Source organism: Jaculus jaculus, chromosome 9 (assembly GCF_020740685.1).
Source record: "Jaculus jaculus isolate mJacJac1 chromosome 9, mJacJac1.mat.Y.cur, whole genome shotgun sequence".
Taxonomy (NCBI): domain Eukaryota; kingdom Metazoa; phylum Chordata; class Mammalia; order Rodentia; family Dipodidae; genus Jaculus; species Jaculus jaculus.
The window spans coordinates 78016789-78035605 of NC_059110.1; the positions used below are offsets into that span (position 1 = coordinate 78016789).

General features: G+C 41.7%; 1 protein-coding gene across 2 annotated transcripts in view; it reads right to left on the reverse strand.

Moving 5' to 3' along the window:
* Zzef1 (zinc finger ZZ-type and EF-hand domain containing 1) overlaps window positions 1-18817 on the reverse strand; it is a 199177-nt gene that overhangs the window by 171084 nt on the left and 9276 nt on the right. For both annotated transcript variants that reach the window (XM_045159638.1, XM_045159637.1), the window contains exons 2-3: window positions 5349-5493; window positions 2084-2278 (exon numbers count right to left, since the gene is read on the reverse strand). In XM_045159638.1, coding sequence (XP_045015573.1) covers window positions 2084-2278; window positions 5349-5493 — 340 coding nt within the window. The remainder of the gene's footprint in view (window positions 1-2083; window positions 2279-5348; window positions 5494-18817) is intronic.

Genomic DNA, 18817 nt, shown 5'->3' on the forward strand with positions numbered 1-18817 from the left:
TCCCCAGGACCCATGTTAGCCAGATGCACAAGGGGGCACACATATCTGCAGTTGGTCTATAATGGCTGGAAGCATTGGCGCACCCATTCTCTCTCTCCTCCTCTTTCTCTGTCAAATAAATAAATAAAAATAAAATATTTTTTTAAAAAAACTTAACTTTTTAAATTAATTAATTAATTATTTGAGAGAGAAAGAGGCAGAGAGAGAGAGAGAGAATGGACATCTGGCCACTGCAAATGAACTTAAGACGTATGTGCCACCTGTGCATCTGGCTTATGTAGGTCCTGGGGAATCGAACTGAGGTCCTTTGGCTTTGTCCAGTCCGGTAGAACATGCTTTTAATCTTACCATTTCAGAAGCAGAGTTAGGAGGATCACTGTGAGTTCGAGGCCACCTAAAACTACACAGTGAATTCTACAGCAAGACCCTACCTCAAAAAAACAAAAGAAAGATAACTGAGTGTGGTGGCATATGCCTTCAAACCCAGCACTCAGGTGGCAGAGGTAGAAGGACTGCTGTGGTTCAAGGACACCCTGAGACTACATAGTGAATTCCAGGTAATTCTGCACTATAGCTAGACCCTACCGAGAGGGAGAAAGAGGGAGAGAGAGACAGAGAGACAGAGAGGGAGAGAGAGAACGAACCCCAAGTATGGTGGCACGTGCCTTTAATCCCAGAATCCAGGTGGTAGAGGTAGGAGATGTGGGTAACTGGGGTCCTTCTGCTCATGTGTCAAGCACTTTACTCACTGAGTCAGCTTCTCCCCCTTACATTTTTATGTAGTCTGAGTTATTAATCTTTTCTTCTCTAGGTCTAGATTTTCATGCCTTTCTTAGAAAGGGTGCCTCATATTTTATAAAAGGACTATTTTGTTCTCTTCTAGTATTGTTTGTTTGCTTGTTTGTTTATTTTTGAGACAGAGTCTCACTGTACATATGGCCCAAAATGGCCTTGAATTTATGGCGACCTTCCTGCCTTAGCTTCAAAGTGCTAGGCATCTGGCTCTTCTAGCACTTGTATCAATTCTTCCTTTATTCTTTTTTTCCTAGTTCAACTTTTTGGAATGAAATTTACTTTAATGAATGGAATGAAATAAGAATCTAGTTTTAGCCAGGCATAATGGTGTACACCTTTAATCCCAGAATTTGGGAAGCAGAGGTAGGAGGATTACTGCAAGTTCAAGGGCACCATGAGACCTACATAGTGAATTCCAGGTCAGCCTGGGCTACAGTGAGACCCTACCTTAAAAAACAAAAAATAATCCAATTTTCTTGTTTTGTTTTGTTTTTTTCCTGAATGGCTAACCAGTTACCCTAACCTGTTGAAGAGTCATATCCAATCTTTTTTTAAAAAAATTTCATTTATTTATTTGAAAGAGAGAAGCAGATAGAGTACGGGTGCTCCAGGGCCTCCAGCCACAAACAAATTCCAGATGCCTGCACCACCCTGTGCAACTGGCTTATGTGGTTACTGGGGAATCAAACTTTGTTCCTTTGGCTTCACAAGCAAATGCTTTAACCACTAAGCCATCTCTCCAGTCCTCATATCCAATCTTCATTTGTAAACCTGGCCTCTACATATATATTACCACCCCTGCTACCACCACCAAATAAATCTGTGGCTTCCCTCATTTACTCAACAAATACTCCTTGAGGATCTATTATGGGACAGAAAGTCCCAGGCACTAAGAACAAGGAAGCAAACAGGGCAACTAAAATACAATTAAATTAATGCTATGACTTCAAAAAATGGTAAGTGCATGCAGACCTTGAGACATGCAAAGGTGAAAGTCACCAGAAGGTAGGAATAGAGGAATGGGAGGAGAGGGTACAATTAGATAAGAGTGAGGAGGAAAGGCATATCTGAAGTGACATGTGAGTAGAGAACTGAATGAAAAACTAAAACCAGTTGTGTTAAGAAGGGAGGCTCGGGGCCACCCTCTTATGCTACAAACTGGTTACTATGATATATTCAGAAATATAGGCAAGGAGTAGAACAGGATCATCCTACTACTGTAAACTAGGTTTTGAAGACATAATGATTAGTGGCAGATTATTTTCAAGAGAATCTGCCATATGCATACCCTTTTCTTTCTGAACCAGTTGATCCAAAGACTCCTTCAGAACGGAAGATCGCATGGTGCACATGTTATTGCAATGGTCCAACATCGGGTAGGGAATCACCGTGCTAGAGATCCGATTGCGGTGCAGAAAGCGCAGTATCATTGACGAGTGAACACTGAGGCCCTCCTTTGACTCTGAGAAAATGTCGATGAAACCTAAAAAGACAAAATCCATTTTATCGTTTTTGGAAGGCAACCACAAGTTTCCACATTCCCTGCCTGGTGGCTTAACTGGCCTGGATGAATTAAGCAACCATTGCTAATCTTCACTGATGGTTTGAACTTTATCATTTAAAAATCTAAATAAGTTTTAAAAGAAAGAAACCAACCAGTGGCAATCTCAATTTAAGAATACATTTTATAAGACAGCCAATTAACTACTTATCTGAATATGTTTCTGCAGAAATTCAGAAACAGCTGGCAATAGTGATGTCATTTTATGAGCCTCAAGGACAACTAAGGTCAATATTTATTTGCAAACAGAGAGGGAGGGAGAGAATTGGTATGCCAGGTCCTCCATCCACTGAAATCAAAACTCCAGACAGGTGTGCCACCTTGTGTGCTTATGATACCTTGTGCACCTGTCTTACATGGGTCCATCCTTAGGTTTCACAGGCAAGTGCTTTAACCACTAAGCCATCTCCCCAACCCTCTTTTTCACTTTTTTTTTTCTTTTGGTTTTTCAAGGTAGGGTCTCACTCTGGCCCAGGCTGATGTGGAATTAACTATGTAGTCTCAGGGGGTCTCAAACTCATGGTGATTCTCCTACCTCTGCATTCAGAGTGCTGGGATTAAAGGTGTGCGACACCATGCCCAGCTTCTTTTTTACTTTTTAATGAATTACACTATTATATATATGCATATACATATATATATACACACACATACATACATACAGCCAGAAATGGTGGTGCACGCCTTTAATCCCAGCACTTGGGAAGCACAGGCAGGAGGATCACCATGAGTTTAAGGCCAATCTGGGACTACAGAGTGAGTTCAAGATCAGTCTAGGCTAGAGACCCTACCTGAAAAAAAAAAAAAAAAGGAAAACAACATACACATAATTGTATCATTCAGTAAATTTTCATGGACTTGAGAGAAGGGTCAGCAGTTAAGGTACTTGCTTGCAAAGCCTGACCACCTACATTTGATTTCCCAGTAACCATATAAAGCTAGATGAACGAAGTGGCACATGTATCTGGAGTTCATTTGCAGTGGCATGCCCCATTCTATCTTTCTCCCTCTCTCTCCTTGCAAATATTTTTTTTTTCAAGGTAGGGTCTCACTCTAGCCCAGGCTAACCTGGAATTCACTATGTAGTCTCAGGGTGGCCTCAAACTCATGGCAATCCTCCTACTTCAGCCTTCCCAAATGCTGGGATGAAAGGCATGTGCCACCATGCCCAGTTTACAGTAATTTTTAAAAGATGCTTTTTTGGGCCTGTGGACATAGCCCAATGATTAAAGGTGTTTGCTTACAAATCCTGACAACACAGGTTCAACTAATTCCCTAGGCACTCAGATATTCTCCAGGCACTCAGATAAAGCCAGAAAGGTATTCAAATGCAGTGACAAGAGATTTTGGTGCACTCACATATACATGTGGGTGCATGCACACACACCAACAAAAAATTTTTAAACTGGGTGTGGTGGCGCATGCCTTTAATCCCAGCACTTGAGAGGCAGAGGTAGGAGGATCACCATGAGTTTGAGGCCACCATGAGACTACATAGTGAATTCCAGGACAGCCTGAGCTAGAGCGAAACCCTACCTCAGAAAACAAAAAAGCAAATAAATAAATAATTATAAGCTCATCTCTCCAGCCCAAGTAAATAATTTTTAAAAATACTTTCTCTTGGGCTGGAGATATGGCTTAGCGGTTAAGGCACTTGCCTATAAAGCCAAATGACCCAGGTTCAATTCCCCAGGACCCACGTAGGCCAGATGCACAAGGCAGCGCATGCATCTGGAGTTTGTTTACAGTGGCCGGAGGTCTTAGTGTACCTATTCTCTATCTACCTCTCTAACAAATAAAATAAAATAAAATTTTAAAACTGCCTTTTCTAGCCAGATGTGGTAGCAAACACCTTTAATCCCAGCACCTGGGAGGATGAGGATCACTGAGAGTTCAAGGAAAGCCTGAAATGAAAATAGTCAGCACCTTAACCGCTAAACCATCTCTCCAGCCCTATTTTTATTCTTTCTTATTTTTTTTTTCTATTTTTATTTTTGGTTTTTTGAGGTAGGGTTTCACACTAGCCCAGGCTGACCTGGAATTCACTATGTCATCTCAGGGTGGCCTCAAACTAGAGGTAATCCTCCTACCTCTGCCTACCAAGTCCTGGGATTAAAGACGTATGCCATCATGTATGCCTGGCTTATTAAAATTTAAAGTAATAGTTTTCATAAACAAGAACCAACAAAAAAAAAAAAAAAACACTGGAGAGATGGTTTAGTGGTTAAGGCAATTGCCTGCAAAGCCTAAGAATTCAATTGGTTTGAATCTCCAGGTTTCATGTAGCCAGATACACAGTGACACAAACACACAATGTTGCACATACTCTACAAGGGGGCACACATATCTGGAGTTCAATCCCAGTGGCTAAATGCCCTAGCATGTGCACATTCTCTCTCTCTCTCACTCTCACAAAATAAAAATAAAATAAATGAAAGAACCGCTAAAATGCCAAAGAGAAAAAATAGTTCTAAAATGTAAGGACACAGCAGAAATAAGAGATAGTCCCTGCCCTCCTGGAGCTCAAAGCATACAGACATTTTAATAATAGATTAATCAATTAATTAATTACAATGGAATAATGTTACAAAAAAAGAAATGCAAACAACAAGTGAGCATACAATAGGGCCAGGGATGGCTTCCTACGGCAGAGCATAAGAAGAGCCACTAAGGGAAGCAGCTCCTGACAGAGGTGCAGAAAGTGCCCAGCTAGCACTGTGTTAAGGAGCAAATGCAGCAGCTACTTCAGATAACACACCCAATGACAGGGTTTTTTTGTGGGAGAGGGTTACTTGATGGTGTCACAAGCTTGCCTAATCTCAGTATGAAATACACTAAAACTCGTTTTGGTTCTAAGAGCACTTTGTTTCCTTCAATGCTGAGGACTGAACCCTTGGTCTTGCACTTGTTGGGCAAGCACCCTTCTACTGAGCTAAATCCCCAGTCCTTCAATAAGCATGCTAGGCATTTTGCATTTACATGGGAGCCTTACCTGGAACAAGAGAGCAGGCTTGTAGCTGTCTGATGATATGGCTCAGCTCCCCTTGAAGATTTGCTCCACTGGAGTTCTTGAGGGCCTCCAACATGTTCTCTGCATCAACTGTCCCATCACCCTCAGCATCAAATTGGGCAAAGGCCTACAAGATAAGAGATATAAGTACTCTAACACCCAGTATCTGAGTTGGAGGCAAAGGAGTCCACATACATCATTTAAAGAACAAATAAAGATAGGATAGTAACTCAATGTGCTTTGTAGGCTGTATGTGTAAACGATTTTATTATCTCATCTCTCCTCCAAGAGGGTAAGTCCTTCACCTCCCCCAAATAAGTTCTGAAGAAAGCATCTATTGCAAAATTTTTCAACAGTTTCAAAGTGCTAGATACAAAGCAGTAGAGAGAACAAACTGGCCTGCAGTGGCATCTCAGCTTTAACAGGGCCTTTTCTTTCAAACACTCTGTACTTCAGAACTAACATGGTTTACCTACTTCTAATATGCAACCTCTGTCCCTTCATTTCCTGTCTTGTTCATGAGCAATGGTGTCCTTTCCCCCAACAGCAATCCCTCCCTCATCCTGGGTTCTGTCTAGCTGCTGATAAACACTTATACTCTCCTCACAATGAACTACTCCAGCCTCTTCTGCCCTCCTTTCTAAGGAAGCTTCTCTTCCTCAAAACTCCTGCCCCCTTTCATTATTCCTCTGCTCTGTGAAACAAGGAAATAACCCATTGAAGTTTTGTGGATATAATACCCCTTATTCCCTCCCACCACAGAACTCTAAACAATGTAGCATTAGGAACAAATACAAGTTCCTAATTTGGGGTCCAAAAGCCATGGGCCTAAATGCAAGATGGGAGATAGAGAATGCCAAGGGGGAAAAAAAAATAGTAGTCTTTTTGCTTCTACTTACCCAGACAAAATATCCAAAATAGTTAGTAGGATCAATGAATACATCAATCAAAGTATTCTGCTCAAAAGGAAAGTGCTGTGGTTTTTAAACATATTTGATTTACTTATTTGAGAGGGAGGGAAGGAGGCAGAGAGAGAAAGAACACAGGTATGGCAAGGCCTCCATCCAGCCACTGCAAACAAACTCCAGAGGCATGCACCACCTTATGCCTCTAGCTTATGGGGGTAATGGGGAATTGAACCTTAGTCCTTAGGCTTCCCAGGCAAGCACCTTAATCGCTAGCCATCTCCTCAGCCTAAGTGTTGTAATTTGAATGTGAAATGTCATAAGCTAGTAATCTTATGTGTTTAAACACTTTGTCCCCAGCGAGTGGTGCTGTTTGGAAAAGCTGTCAAACTTTTAGGAGATGGAGCTTTGGTGGAGGAAGTGAGTCACTAGGAGTGAATCGACCCCCACATCCTCTGCTTGCAGATGGCTGATACAATGTGACCAATCAGCTTCCAAATCCTGCCACCATACCTTCCTGCTATGGTAGGATATATGCCCTTAAAATTGTAAGCCAGAATAAACCTTTTCCTTCCTTAAGATGTTTCTTTTCCTCTCAGGTACTATTCACAAAAACAAGTAAATACACAGACATCTAGTTCTACTCTAAATCAGACCCAATCAGAAGAGCTGAGTAGAGCTACACCTCAAAAGCAAATGAAATAAGAGGTCAGAGAAGGGCTGGAGAGATGGCTTAGCAGTTAGGGCGTTTGCCTGCAAAGCCAAAGGACCTTGGTTCGACTCCAGGACCCATGTAAACCAGATGCACAAGGGGGCGCATGTATCTGGAGTTTGTTTGCAATGGCTGGAAGCCCTGGTGCGCCCATTCTCTCTCCCTCTCTCAAATAAATAAACAGAAAATGAAGTTTAAAAGTAAAAGAGGTCAGAGAATAGAGACCATGATAGACAGAAGACTAGATACATTTCACCACCACCCTCCTGTGATGCTGAGGATCAAACCCAGGGCCTCACACACTCTAGGTAAGCATTCTACCCTCTATGACTCAGCTGCAGACTATGGAATATTTACAGTAGAAAAGAGATTAACTAGAAGTAACAGGATTGGATCCATTTCTTTAAACATAATGAGCTGCTCTGGGAAGGAGGGAAGCAGCAGTTGCCATTAACTTCATCAAATAGAAGTCCAAGGGGAAAGCTCATCATTACAGTGTGCTTGCCTGTGTGGGTGAGGCATATAGATGGATTAGGAGGCTCTGAGGAGGAATGGCCACTCCCACAAGGTTTCACAGTAACAGCTGAGTAACCAGTTATTAGCAATGTTCAAAGAAGTCACAAGCAATGAATGTACTTACCTTGGTTCCCTCCCAAGCTCTAGTAAGGGCAGGGCAGGGCATGGTGGTATATGCCTTTAATCCCAGCACTGGGGGGCAGAAAGCAAAGGTAGGAGGATCGCACTGAGTTCAAGGTCAGCCTGGGCTAGAGCAAGATCCTACCTCTTTTTCTAGTAAATAAAATAAAATAAATTTAAAAAATTAATTAAAAAGGACAGAGAGATGTGGTAATGGCTACAAAACTAAGGAGTTGGTAGCAACAGGACCTGCTGAAAGTGAAGGTGATTGCTGGAAAGCCTACTATAGAAAACAGACATGAATAGACTGATGCTGATCTTAAAGAGTTGATGCATATATTATTTTTGTGTGTTTGTTTTTAAGTGAAAAAGGTAACTAACAGCATTATGGGTAAGTTGGGTTTTTTTTTTTTTTTGAATCCTTGCCTTTTAGAAACGTACAATGACAAAGATAAAATGATATGATAAGACTTTCTACAAATAGTTTATTTGTTTATTTGAGAAAGGCAGACAGAGAGAGAGAACAGGTGCATCAGGGCCTCTAGCCACTGCAAATGAACTCCAGACGCATATGTCACCTTGTGATTCTGGCTTATGTGTGTACTTGGGATAGAACCTGAGTCTTTAAGCTTTGCAGACAAGTGCCCTACCTGCTAAGCCATCTCTCCAAAGCCTGCTTCAAAACAATTTGAAAAAAAAGAAGAAGAAGAGAAGGAAGAGGAGGAGGAGGAGGAAATGGAAGAAAGTAGGTGAGGTTTAAGTCAAATAATGTTGAGTTGTTAATTGGTTAAACTGGTTAAGGTATGTGGGAGTTATTCTACTTTCTCTCACTCTCTCTTTTTTTTTTTCTTTCAGGTAGGATCTAACAGACTGACTTGGAATTCACTTGTGTTTTGATGCTGCAAACGTTAGTCTAGCTGGCCCATGAGCTTCAGTATTACCTTGGCTTCCCTCCCATTGTTATAGGCACATCAAAATCACAGACATGTATGCCACTTTGTGCCTGGCTTTATGTGTTGGAGAGGATCAAATCTGGGCGTACAGGCTTGTAAAAAATGCTTTTAACTACTAAATTATCTCCCTAGCCCCAGGAATAGCCTTTTCTAAAACAAATGTAAGGGCTGGAGAGATGGCTCAGTGGTTAAGACACTTGTCTATGAAGCTTAAGGACCCAGGCTGGATTCCCCAGTACCCACATAAGCTAGATGCACAAGGAGGCACATACGTTTGGAGTTTGTTTGCAGTGGGTAGAGGCCCTGGTACACCCATTCTCTATCTGCCTCTCTCTCAAATTAATTAATTAATTGAAGCAAATATTAAATTAAAATTTTTTAAAATCCTAGCTAAAATTTTTGGAGTTAAAATTATCATTTTATAAAATTTATGTGAGTTGGAATAAAACTCAGTAGCAGAGGCCAGTAAGCTAGAAAGGGGTTATGGGGTGGGGGGGGGGAGCTTAAGGGGATGGTATTGTACATATGTAAGTAGAAAAACAGCTTAATGGGGGGGTGGAAAGGCCTAAGTGAGGTCAGGGGAAGAGACTGAGTAAAGGAAAGGTAGGGGGAGGGTTAATCAAAATCCATGAATAAGTCATAAGGAAACCTACTTTTTTTGGACAATGGTATACCCAGAAGCCATAGATTGTTACTAGAAAAATTTTAGTGCCAGGGATGGGATACCTTACAGAGAGTTGTTAGCCAGGGAGGTCCTTGATGCCACCCTAAATACTTTAGGCTATTTCCAAGGTTCTTGGTTTCCCACCAGGCATAGATGGTAAGATCCTATTGCTGAAGATTCCTCATGCTTGGGCTGCAAGATCACTGAGAAATCCTGCTGGAGCTGAGCTGAAAATCAGCTCTGTAGACCAGCTGACAGAAAGCTGGAAAAAGCTATGCTGCATGCAGCTCTATGAGGGAGAGAGAAGTCACCTATGGAGATAAACAACAGTGGACACTGTAAGCCTTAAGTATGGCCAGATAGGCCAAATGAGCCAATGGGTGCAAAAGTGGCATATCTGTTATTGGGGAAATCAACCACCCTCTAATTAGATTGCAGGCCTTCTCCACAAGAGGGAATACATCCCTGATACTGAAAACCTATGACAGGGAAGTCATGAGCCCTAGGGGTGTAATGCCTGCTGGTGTCTGGCTAAGTGCATATATGTTATATTATGTTCACCAAACTACCCAGTAAACACTTCTCTTAATGTTTGTACACACATATTAATGCTACTCTCACTTTTGGGTAGAAAAGCTTCTTTTTTCAGATGGTGGTGCCCTCTGGGATGACTCAAAAGAAAGAATGTAAGAGCCAAAAGAAGAGTAGGACTCCTAACAATGCACCCTTCCAGACACAAAATGGCCTGGATATCCATGATCTCACAGTGCCTGACACTATCTATACAAGACCATCATAAGAGGAGGAAAAGATCAAGACATCAAAAATAAAAGAGACTGATTGAGTGGGGAGGGGATATGATGGAGAGTGGAATTGCGAAGGGGAAAGTAGGAAGGAAGGAAATTACCATGGTTATTATTTACAATTATGGAAGTTGTCAATAAAAATAAATTAATTAATTTTTTAAAAAGCCAGGCATGGTATGTACACCTTTAATCCTAGTACTCAGGAGGCCGAGGTAGGAGGACTGTTGTGAGTTTGAGACCACCCTGAGACTACATAGTGAATTCCAGGGCTAGAGTAAGACTCAACTTCAAAAAAAAAAAAAAAAAAAGGAAAAAATGTAATATTTCCTATCTTCTACAGAGAAGTTTATGCACATGGGGCACTCCAACCATGCATAAGACTTTTGGAACAAATTAACAAATTTGAATATGGAATGAGTATGAGCTTAAGCTCAGTTCAGTGACATGAAAAAGTGAAGATTATTAACTGAAAAAAAGATTTAAAAGAGTAATATTTGAAGAAAAAGCATGTGTATACTTCCCACATTAGCAAAAATTATGTAAATGTACATAGATGTCTAAAGAAAGCCAGACAGAATAATATTAAGATGTTAAGAGCCTGGGAGATGGCTCAGTCAGTAACATATTTGCCCTGCAAGCATGAGATCTTGAGTTTGGATCCCCAGCACCCACATAAAAGGCAGGTGTGGCAACAATCAAAAAAAGATGCTAGTAGCAGTAACATGGTTTATATTGTATTTTCCTATTTTCACTTAATAGTATTTTTTGTTTGTTTGTTTTGATTTTTAAGGTAAGGTCTCACTCTAGCTCAGGCTGACCTGGAATTTACTACTTAGTCTCAGGGTGGCCTCAAACTCACAGCAATCCTCCTACCTCTGCCTCCCAAATGCTGGGATTAAAGATGTGTGCCACCACCACCTGGCTGTATTTTCAATCTTCTGCAATTTACATGTTACTTTTATTTATTTTTTAATCTTTTTAAATGTTTTTTTTTATTTATTTGAGAGAGGGAAAGAGGGGGAGAGAGAGAAAATGAGCAACTCCGTATGCATGCGCACCCTTATGCATCTGGCTTTTATGGGTCCTGGAGAACTGAACCAGGATCATTTAGCTTTGCAGGCAAATGCCTTAACCTCTAAGCCATCTCTCCAGCCATACATGTTGTTTTTAGAAGAACAAAAGGGAGTTTTCAAGTTCTAGGGAATTCTAAGGGTTGAGGATGTAACTCAGCCATATAGCACTTGCCTAGCTTGTATCAAGCCCTAGGTTCCATCCATAGCACTGAAAAACTTTTAAACAGATCCCAATATAAAAAGTGGAGTCGGTGGCTAGAGAGATGGCTTAGCAGTTGAGGCACTTACTTGCAAACCCAAGGACCCAGGTTCGATCCCCCAGTACCCACATAAGCCAGACGTACCAGGTGGCACATGCATTTGGAGTTCATTTGCAGTAGATAGGAGGCCCTAGTGTGCCCATTCTCTCTCTCTCCCTCCCTCTCTCTCTCTCTCTCTCTCTCTCTCTCTCTCACACACACACACACACACACACACACATTATCTGCCTCTTTCTATTTAGTAAATTTAATTGTAAAAATTAAAATAAATAAAAATAAAATAATAAAAGGAAAAGCAGAGTTGGGGCCAAGCATGCTGGTATATACCTTTAATCTCAGCACTCAGGAGGCAGAGGTAGGAGGATCGCTGTGAGTTTAAGACCACCCTGAGACTACATAGTGAATTTCAGGTCAGCATGGGCTACAGCAAGACCCTACCTTGAAAATAACAAAAAACAAACAAACAAAAAAAGTAGAGTTGGGGAGTGAAGAGGGAGGTGGCACAGAACATAGCTTCTATCTACCGTGAACCCCTAGATGTTATTACTGCAGTACCAGGTATTAACTACTTCCCAATATTCCCACATTAAGGATACTAAGAAAAACTATTTGTATGACTCAGGGTCCAAGGGGGCTAACATAGCTATAATGCATTCAGTTTGGGATGACACAGATTGGGGAAAGCCTAAAATTATTTGAGCACTTGCTAAATTCCAGGCATGTGCACAGCATTTTATATGCATAATATAAATTCTTCATAATAGCAATAATACTTGCCATTACCCTCCTTATTCTATAACCATACAAAAGGGCCAGGAAACTTGTCTAAGGTCACACAGCTAGTCCTCAATAAGCTCCATTCTCCTTTCTTGCAGCCTGGAGATTATATGCTAAAAATTTCTCTTAGTTCTATTATCTGTCTACAGAACTTGCTTTCTTCATCCTGCTGTCCAAGTTAATACTTTGCAATCCCACAAGTGAGCCTTGAGCCCTATAAATCTCCAAGTAGCAGTCAAGTCCTACTTCCTTCCACCCATGCTTCACACTCCGGGTACTACTGTACCCAATGCTGCACAGCTCCCAGCTTCACACACAACTCCTACTATGCATTGCAAGTAAAAGTCCTAAAGCAAGACTACAAATAGTGACATCTTTGCTATGTTAAATTCTGTTGACTTGTCAATATTTAATGAATGTAATAAAAAAAAAACCTTTTAAACCAACAAAAGCAAGTCATTTTTTCCCAAGAAAAAAAAATCACAACAGCTTTGCTAAGAGCTTCTCCATAATGATATATAATTTCCTAATATAAATTGTCCCTAAAGAAATGTTTAGGGGGCTGGAGAGATTGCTCAGTGGTTAAAGGCACTTACTTACAAAGCCTAATGACCCAGGTTTAATTCCTCAGTACCATGTAAAGCCAAATGCACAAAGTGGCACATGCATCTAGAGTTCGTTTGCAGTGGCTATACGCCCTGGTACGCCCATTGTTTTTCGTTGTCTCTATTTTCTGTCTCTGTCTGCTTGCAAATATTAAAAAAAGAAAGAAAGAAAGAAATGCTTAGGGGCTGGGAGATGGCTCAGTTGGTAAAAGCACTTGGCATGCAAATGTGATAACCTGAGAACCCACATAAAAGCCAGACAGTATGGAGTGCCCATAATCCCAGCTCTCCTACAGTCAGACAGAAGAATCCCAGAAATCCACAGGCCAGCTAGCTTGGAGTACACAGCAATAAACAAGAGACCCTGCCTTGAGCTAGAAAGATGGCTTAGTAGTTAAGGCGCTTGCTTGCAAAGCCAAAGGACTCAGGTTGGATTCTCCAGAATCCATGTAAGCCAGATGCACAAGGTAGCACATGCATCTAGAGTTCATCTGCATTGGCAGGAGGCCCTGGTGCACCCATACTCATGCGCGCGCGTGCGCGCGCGCTCGCTCTCTCACTCTCTCTCTCTCTCTCTCCCCCCTCCCTCTTTCAAATTAATAAAAATAAAATATTTAAATGAGTGAGAGAGAGAGAAAGAAGCCAGGGTTGGTGGTGTATGCCTTTAATCCCTGCACTGGGAGGCAGGAGAATACTGTGAGTTCAAGGCCAGCCTGAGACTACTTAGTGAGTTCCAGGTCAGCCTGACCTAGAGTAAAACCCTACCTTGAAAAACCAAAAAAAAACAAAAAGAGAGAGAAAGAGAGAGAGACCCTGCCTCAAACAAGGCAGAAAACCATGGCTGACACCTGAATTGTCCTCTAACCTCCACACATGTGCAGTGACACAAACACACCTGCATACATGTATGTACATGCATATCTCTCTCACACACACACAAAGATATTCATGAAAAAAATGTTCAGGTTACTTCGCAGTCACCTTATTTTACAGTTCTTCACAGAGCCAACCCACTCACACACTCATTCACCACTATTAGTAAGCAGACATTATACATATTCCTGATCCTGTGCCTGACTTTGTAAATATAAAGATAAACAGGTTATAGTCCTCACCCTCCAAAACCCTCAGAGCCTACAAGACACATCTATAAATCAATAGCAGCAATGTCACAGATCTCATTATAACAAGAGAAGTAATAGCATAAACTACTTTAACAGCTAATATTTAGTGTTTACTAGTTCTAGGCACTTCACATGGACCAATTTAATTTTGTATAATAATCCTACAGGCAAGACTATCTTTTCAGTGGTAATAAAGAGAGTATTTTGATCAAGGCCACATGTGTCATATTGGTAAATAATGGCTTGGATTTGAATCCTGGTCTATCTGACTCTGGACCCCATCTTACCAACCACTACACCATGAAACCAGAAGCCCAGGAGGGCCCAGAGCATTCAAGAAATGTGACCCTTGATAACAGCTTTAATGGGTAACCAAGGATTGTAAAACTTATGAAGAGGTGGAGGCCATCTTAGGTAGAGGGGACAGAATGTGCACATAGATATGGAGTGTATGGCATATGTGTGTGGTTGGGAAGAAAGCAGGGCAGGAGATAAAGGCAGAAACAAAGGTCAGATAAAGAGCTTGCAGAACTGCTGAGGAACTCATTTGTTATAGTAAGGGCACGATGAGGCCACTGCAGGATATTAAGGGCAGAGAAAGATGGTCATTCCACACCTACAGAAGTCCTCATATTAGAATGGACCCTATAAAGCTCTTAAATAGAGCACATACTTTTTACTGCCTGAACTCTTCTCCAGTGTCTCTGTGAATGGCCAGCCATTTTCTACCAATGATGAGAGGCTCATGTTCTCTGGTCAGTTCTGACAATAATAATCCTCTTCTCAGCCGGGTGTGCCTTTAACCCCAGCACTCAGGAGGCAGAGGTAGGAAGATCACTGTGAGTTTGAGGTCACCCTGAGACTACATTGTAAATTCCAGGTTAGCCTAAGCTAGAGTGAAACCCTATCTCAAAAAAACAAAAACAACTAAGTAATAATAATAATTCTCTTCTCCCTTTGTGGTTGTTTGATTCAGGTGTCCCCCCCCCCCAATAAACTTGGGTGTTCTGAATGCTCGGTTCTCAGCTGATGGAGATTTGGGAATTAACACTTCTTGGAGGCAGTGTATTGTTGACAGTGGACCTATGGGTGTTATCGCCAGCTCCCCTTGCTAGTGTTTGGCACACTCTCCTATTGCTATGGCCCACCTTATGTTGGCTAAGGGGTGATGTCTACCCTTTGCTCATGCCATCGTTTTCCCCTGTCATCATAGAGCTTCCACTAGAGTCTGTAAGCCAAAATAAACTCTTTCTTTCCCAAAAGCTGCTTTTGGTCGTGTGATTTCTACCAGTAATGCAAACCTGACTGCAACATCTGTCATGAATGAAAATTTCCTTCCAGAAATTACCTCTCAGTAAGAACATTCAGAATGCATCTGTTCCTTCTGCACTATAGTAGCAGGCCTGTGGACCACAGATAAGAGTTTCTGCATTTCCCCTGGCCCCTACAGTCCTTCTGCAGTTCCCTACTAGTCTCATGTCCATCTTGGTTGTCCCCTTGGAGTTCCCTGCAGTTTGTCAGTAAAACTCAGAGCAGTGCTTGTTAAGCTTTATAGACTAATCCACCGAAAGAGATACATTTAATTGCACCAGATGAGACACAGAATCCACATAATTGATACAAAAATTCCATGAAATAATGCAACAGTTTCCCTTACCAGATATCATATACTGATATTTTCAATTCCACACTATTGTTTCATTTTTTAAGAAGAAAGGAGTGAGAATGGATGCGCCAGAACCTCTAAACACTGCAAACTCCAGATGCATATGCCACCATGTATATCTGGTTTATGTGGGTTCTGGGCAATCAAACCTGGGTCCTTAGGCTTCACAGGCAAGCACCTTAACTGCTAAGCCAACACTCCAGTCCTATTTCATTTTTTTAACCATCAAGACAAGACTCAGTAAATAGATTTCCAACCCACAAAGGGAAATTTATTTTTTTCATTTTTCAAGGTAGGGACTCACTCTAGCTCAGGCTGACCTGGAATTCACTATGTAGTCTCAGGGTGGCCTTGAACTCATGGTGATCCTCCTACCTCTGCCTCCCAAGTGCTGGGATTAAAGGCATGCATCACCACGCCAGCTAAAGGGACAATTTGAAACACTGTGCTTTGGAAGGAAGGACCCAAAAACTCAATTCAGTATACAGCAAGACCACTCTTTAGAGGCCATTATCCACCTCCATACTAATGGCAACCTGGTCTTCTATCCTCTTCCTTCCTGATTCAGACCTTTTCTTGAATTGTTTTTTCTTTTGTTGTACCGAAGGTTGAACCCATGGACTCATGCATGCAAGACAAGTATCGTACCAACTGAGCTATAACCCCAGTCCCTTCAGGCCTCTTCTTATAATACATTCCTACTATATGTTCTGCCATCCACATGGTAACCACTGGCACAGTACCCAGGTGAAGGTACTATGGTAGGCTTGGTGTTGAGACATTAAGTATAACAGAATCAAAGCCCTGCATGGTGCCACATGCCTGTAATTCTTGTACTCAGGAAGTTGAGTCAGTAGAACCATGAGTTTGAGGCAAGCTGGGATACATAGTGAAATTCTATCTCAAAACAACCAACCCACCAACCAACCACAAAAACAAGTATAACAGGGCCTGGAGAGATGGCTCAGCAGTTAAAGGAACTTGCTTCCAAAGCCTGGTGGCCCAGGGTCACTTCTCCAGTACCCACAAAAAGCCAGATACACAGGTGGCACATGCATCTGGAGTTAATCTGCAGTGCTAAAAGGCCCTGGTACACCCATCTCTTTCTCTCCCTCAAATAAATAAGAATATACTTTTAAATTTTTATTTATCTTGCCAGGTGTGGTAGCTCATGTCTTTAATCCCAGCACTTGGGAGGCAGAGGTAGGAGGATTGCTGTGAGTTCAAGGCAACCTGAGACTACAGAGTGAATTCCAGGTCAGCCTGGTTTAGATAGAGTGAGGCCCTACCTTGGAAAAAAATTTTTTTTTAATTTATCTTATTTGAGATAGAGAGTGAGAATGGGTGAGCCAGGGCCTCTAGCCACTGCAAACAAACTCCAGACGCCATGTGCCCCTTTGTGCATCTGGCTTATGTGGGTCCTGGGGAATTGAACCTGGGTCCTTAAGGTTTGCAGACAAACATCTTAACCACTAAGCAATCTCTCCAGTCCTAAAAGTATTTTTTTTTAAAGTAGCCAAGCGTGGTGGTGCACGCCTTTAATCTCTGCATCAGGAGGCAGAGGTAGAAGGATCACCATGAGTTCAATGCCACCCTGAGAATACATAGTGAACTCCAGGTTAGCCTGGGCTAGAGTGAAACCCTACCTCAAAAAAAAAAAAAAAAAAAAGTGTATCCAGGGGCTGAAGAGATGACTCAGCAGTTAAGGCACTTGCCTGGGAAGCCTAAGGACCCACGTTAGATTCTCTGGATCCCATGTAAGCTTGAAGCACATGGTGGTGCATGTATCTGGAGTTCGTTTACAGTGGCTGGGGACCTTGGCACGCCCATTCTCACACACTCTCTTTCTCTCTCTTTGCCTCTTTCTGTCTCAAATAAATAAATAAAATAGTTAAATAAAATTTTAAAAAAGTATAGCTGGGCATGGTGGTACACACCTTTAATCCCAGAACTTGGGGGACAGAGGTAAAAGGATAGCCGTGAGTTCGAGGCCACCCTGAGACTACATAGTAAATTCCAGGTCAGCCTGGGCTAGAGCGAAACCCTACCTTGAAAAACAAAAACAAAAGTGAGGTAACCCAGGCCCAGAAAGCCAAGCGCCACATGTTCTCTCTCATATGTGGATTCTAGCTACAGATGATTGGGCTTCTGCGTGAGAATGAAAATACTTAGTAGCATAGGCCAGTAAGGTAAAAAGGAGACATAAAGGGTAGAGAAAGGAAGGGAGGAGGATACTTAATAGGTTGATATTGTATATATGTAATTACAATGATTGTAATGGGGAGGTAATATGATGGAGAATGGAATTTCAAATGGGAAAGTGTGGGGGTGGGGAGGGAGGGAATTACCATGGGATATATTTTATAATCATGGAAAATGTTAATAAAAATTTTTAATTAAAAAAAAAAGAAAAACAAAAACAAACAAACAAACTTAAAAAAAAAAAAGTAACAAGCCAGGCATGATGGAACATGTCTTTAATCCCAGCACTTGGGAGGCAGAGGTAGGAGAATCACTGAGAGAGCTCAAGGCCAGCCTGAGACTACAGAGTTCCAGGACAGCCTGAGTTAGAAAGAGTTCCTACTTCAAAAAACCACAAAAATAAATAAAGTGTAGCAGAATCAGACTCAGAGGGTTCCCTGGATTGCAGTGTGGTACCAGATTTGCTGTTTACTCAGTGATATCCTCCCTAAGTCTCAATTTTGCCTCCTGTGAAACCTTTCTTCCTCATAGTTTGACCATCAGTTCTTATCAATCAATTTCCCAGACAAGAGACAGAAAAGTAGGCTGTGGTCTGGAGAGATGGCTTAGTGGTTAAGATGCTTGTCTGCAAAGTCAAATGACCTAGGTTCGATTCCCCAGGACCCATATAATAGATGCACAAGGTGGTACATGCATCTGGAATTCATATGCAGTGGCTAAAGGCCCTGGTGCACCCATTCTTTCTACTTGCCTTTCTCTCTCAAATAAGTAAATAACAAAACATAAAAGTTTTGTTGTTTTTCAAAGTAGGGTTTCACTCTAGCTCAGGCTGTCTTGGAATTAACTATGTATCTCAGGGTGACCTCAAACTCACCACGATTCTCCTACCTCTGCCTCCTGAGTGCTGGGATTAAAGGCGTGCACCACCATGCCCGGCTTCATAAAAGTTTTTTAAAAGAAAGAAAAGTAGGCTGCCTGAATGCAGATGTCCATCCATGTGCACTGCCCTGAGGGTAGCACAGAGTGGTCAAGATGACTTGGCTGAGAATGTAGAACTAGGATTTGCCC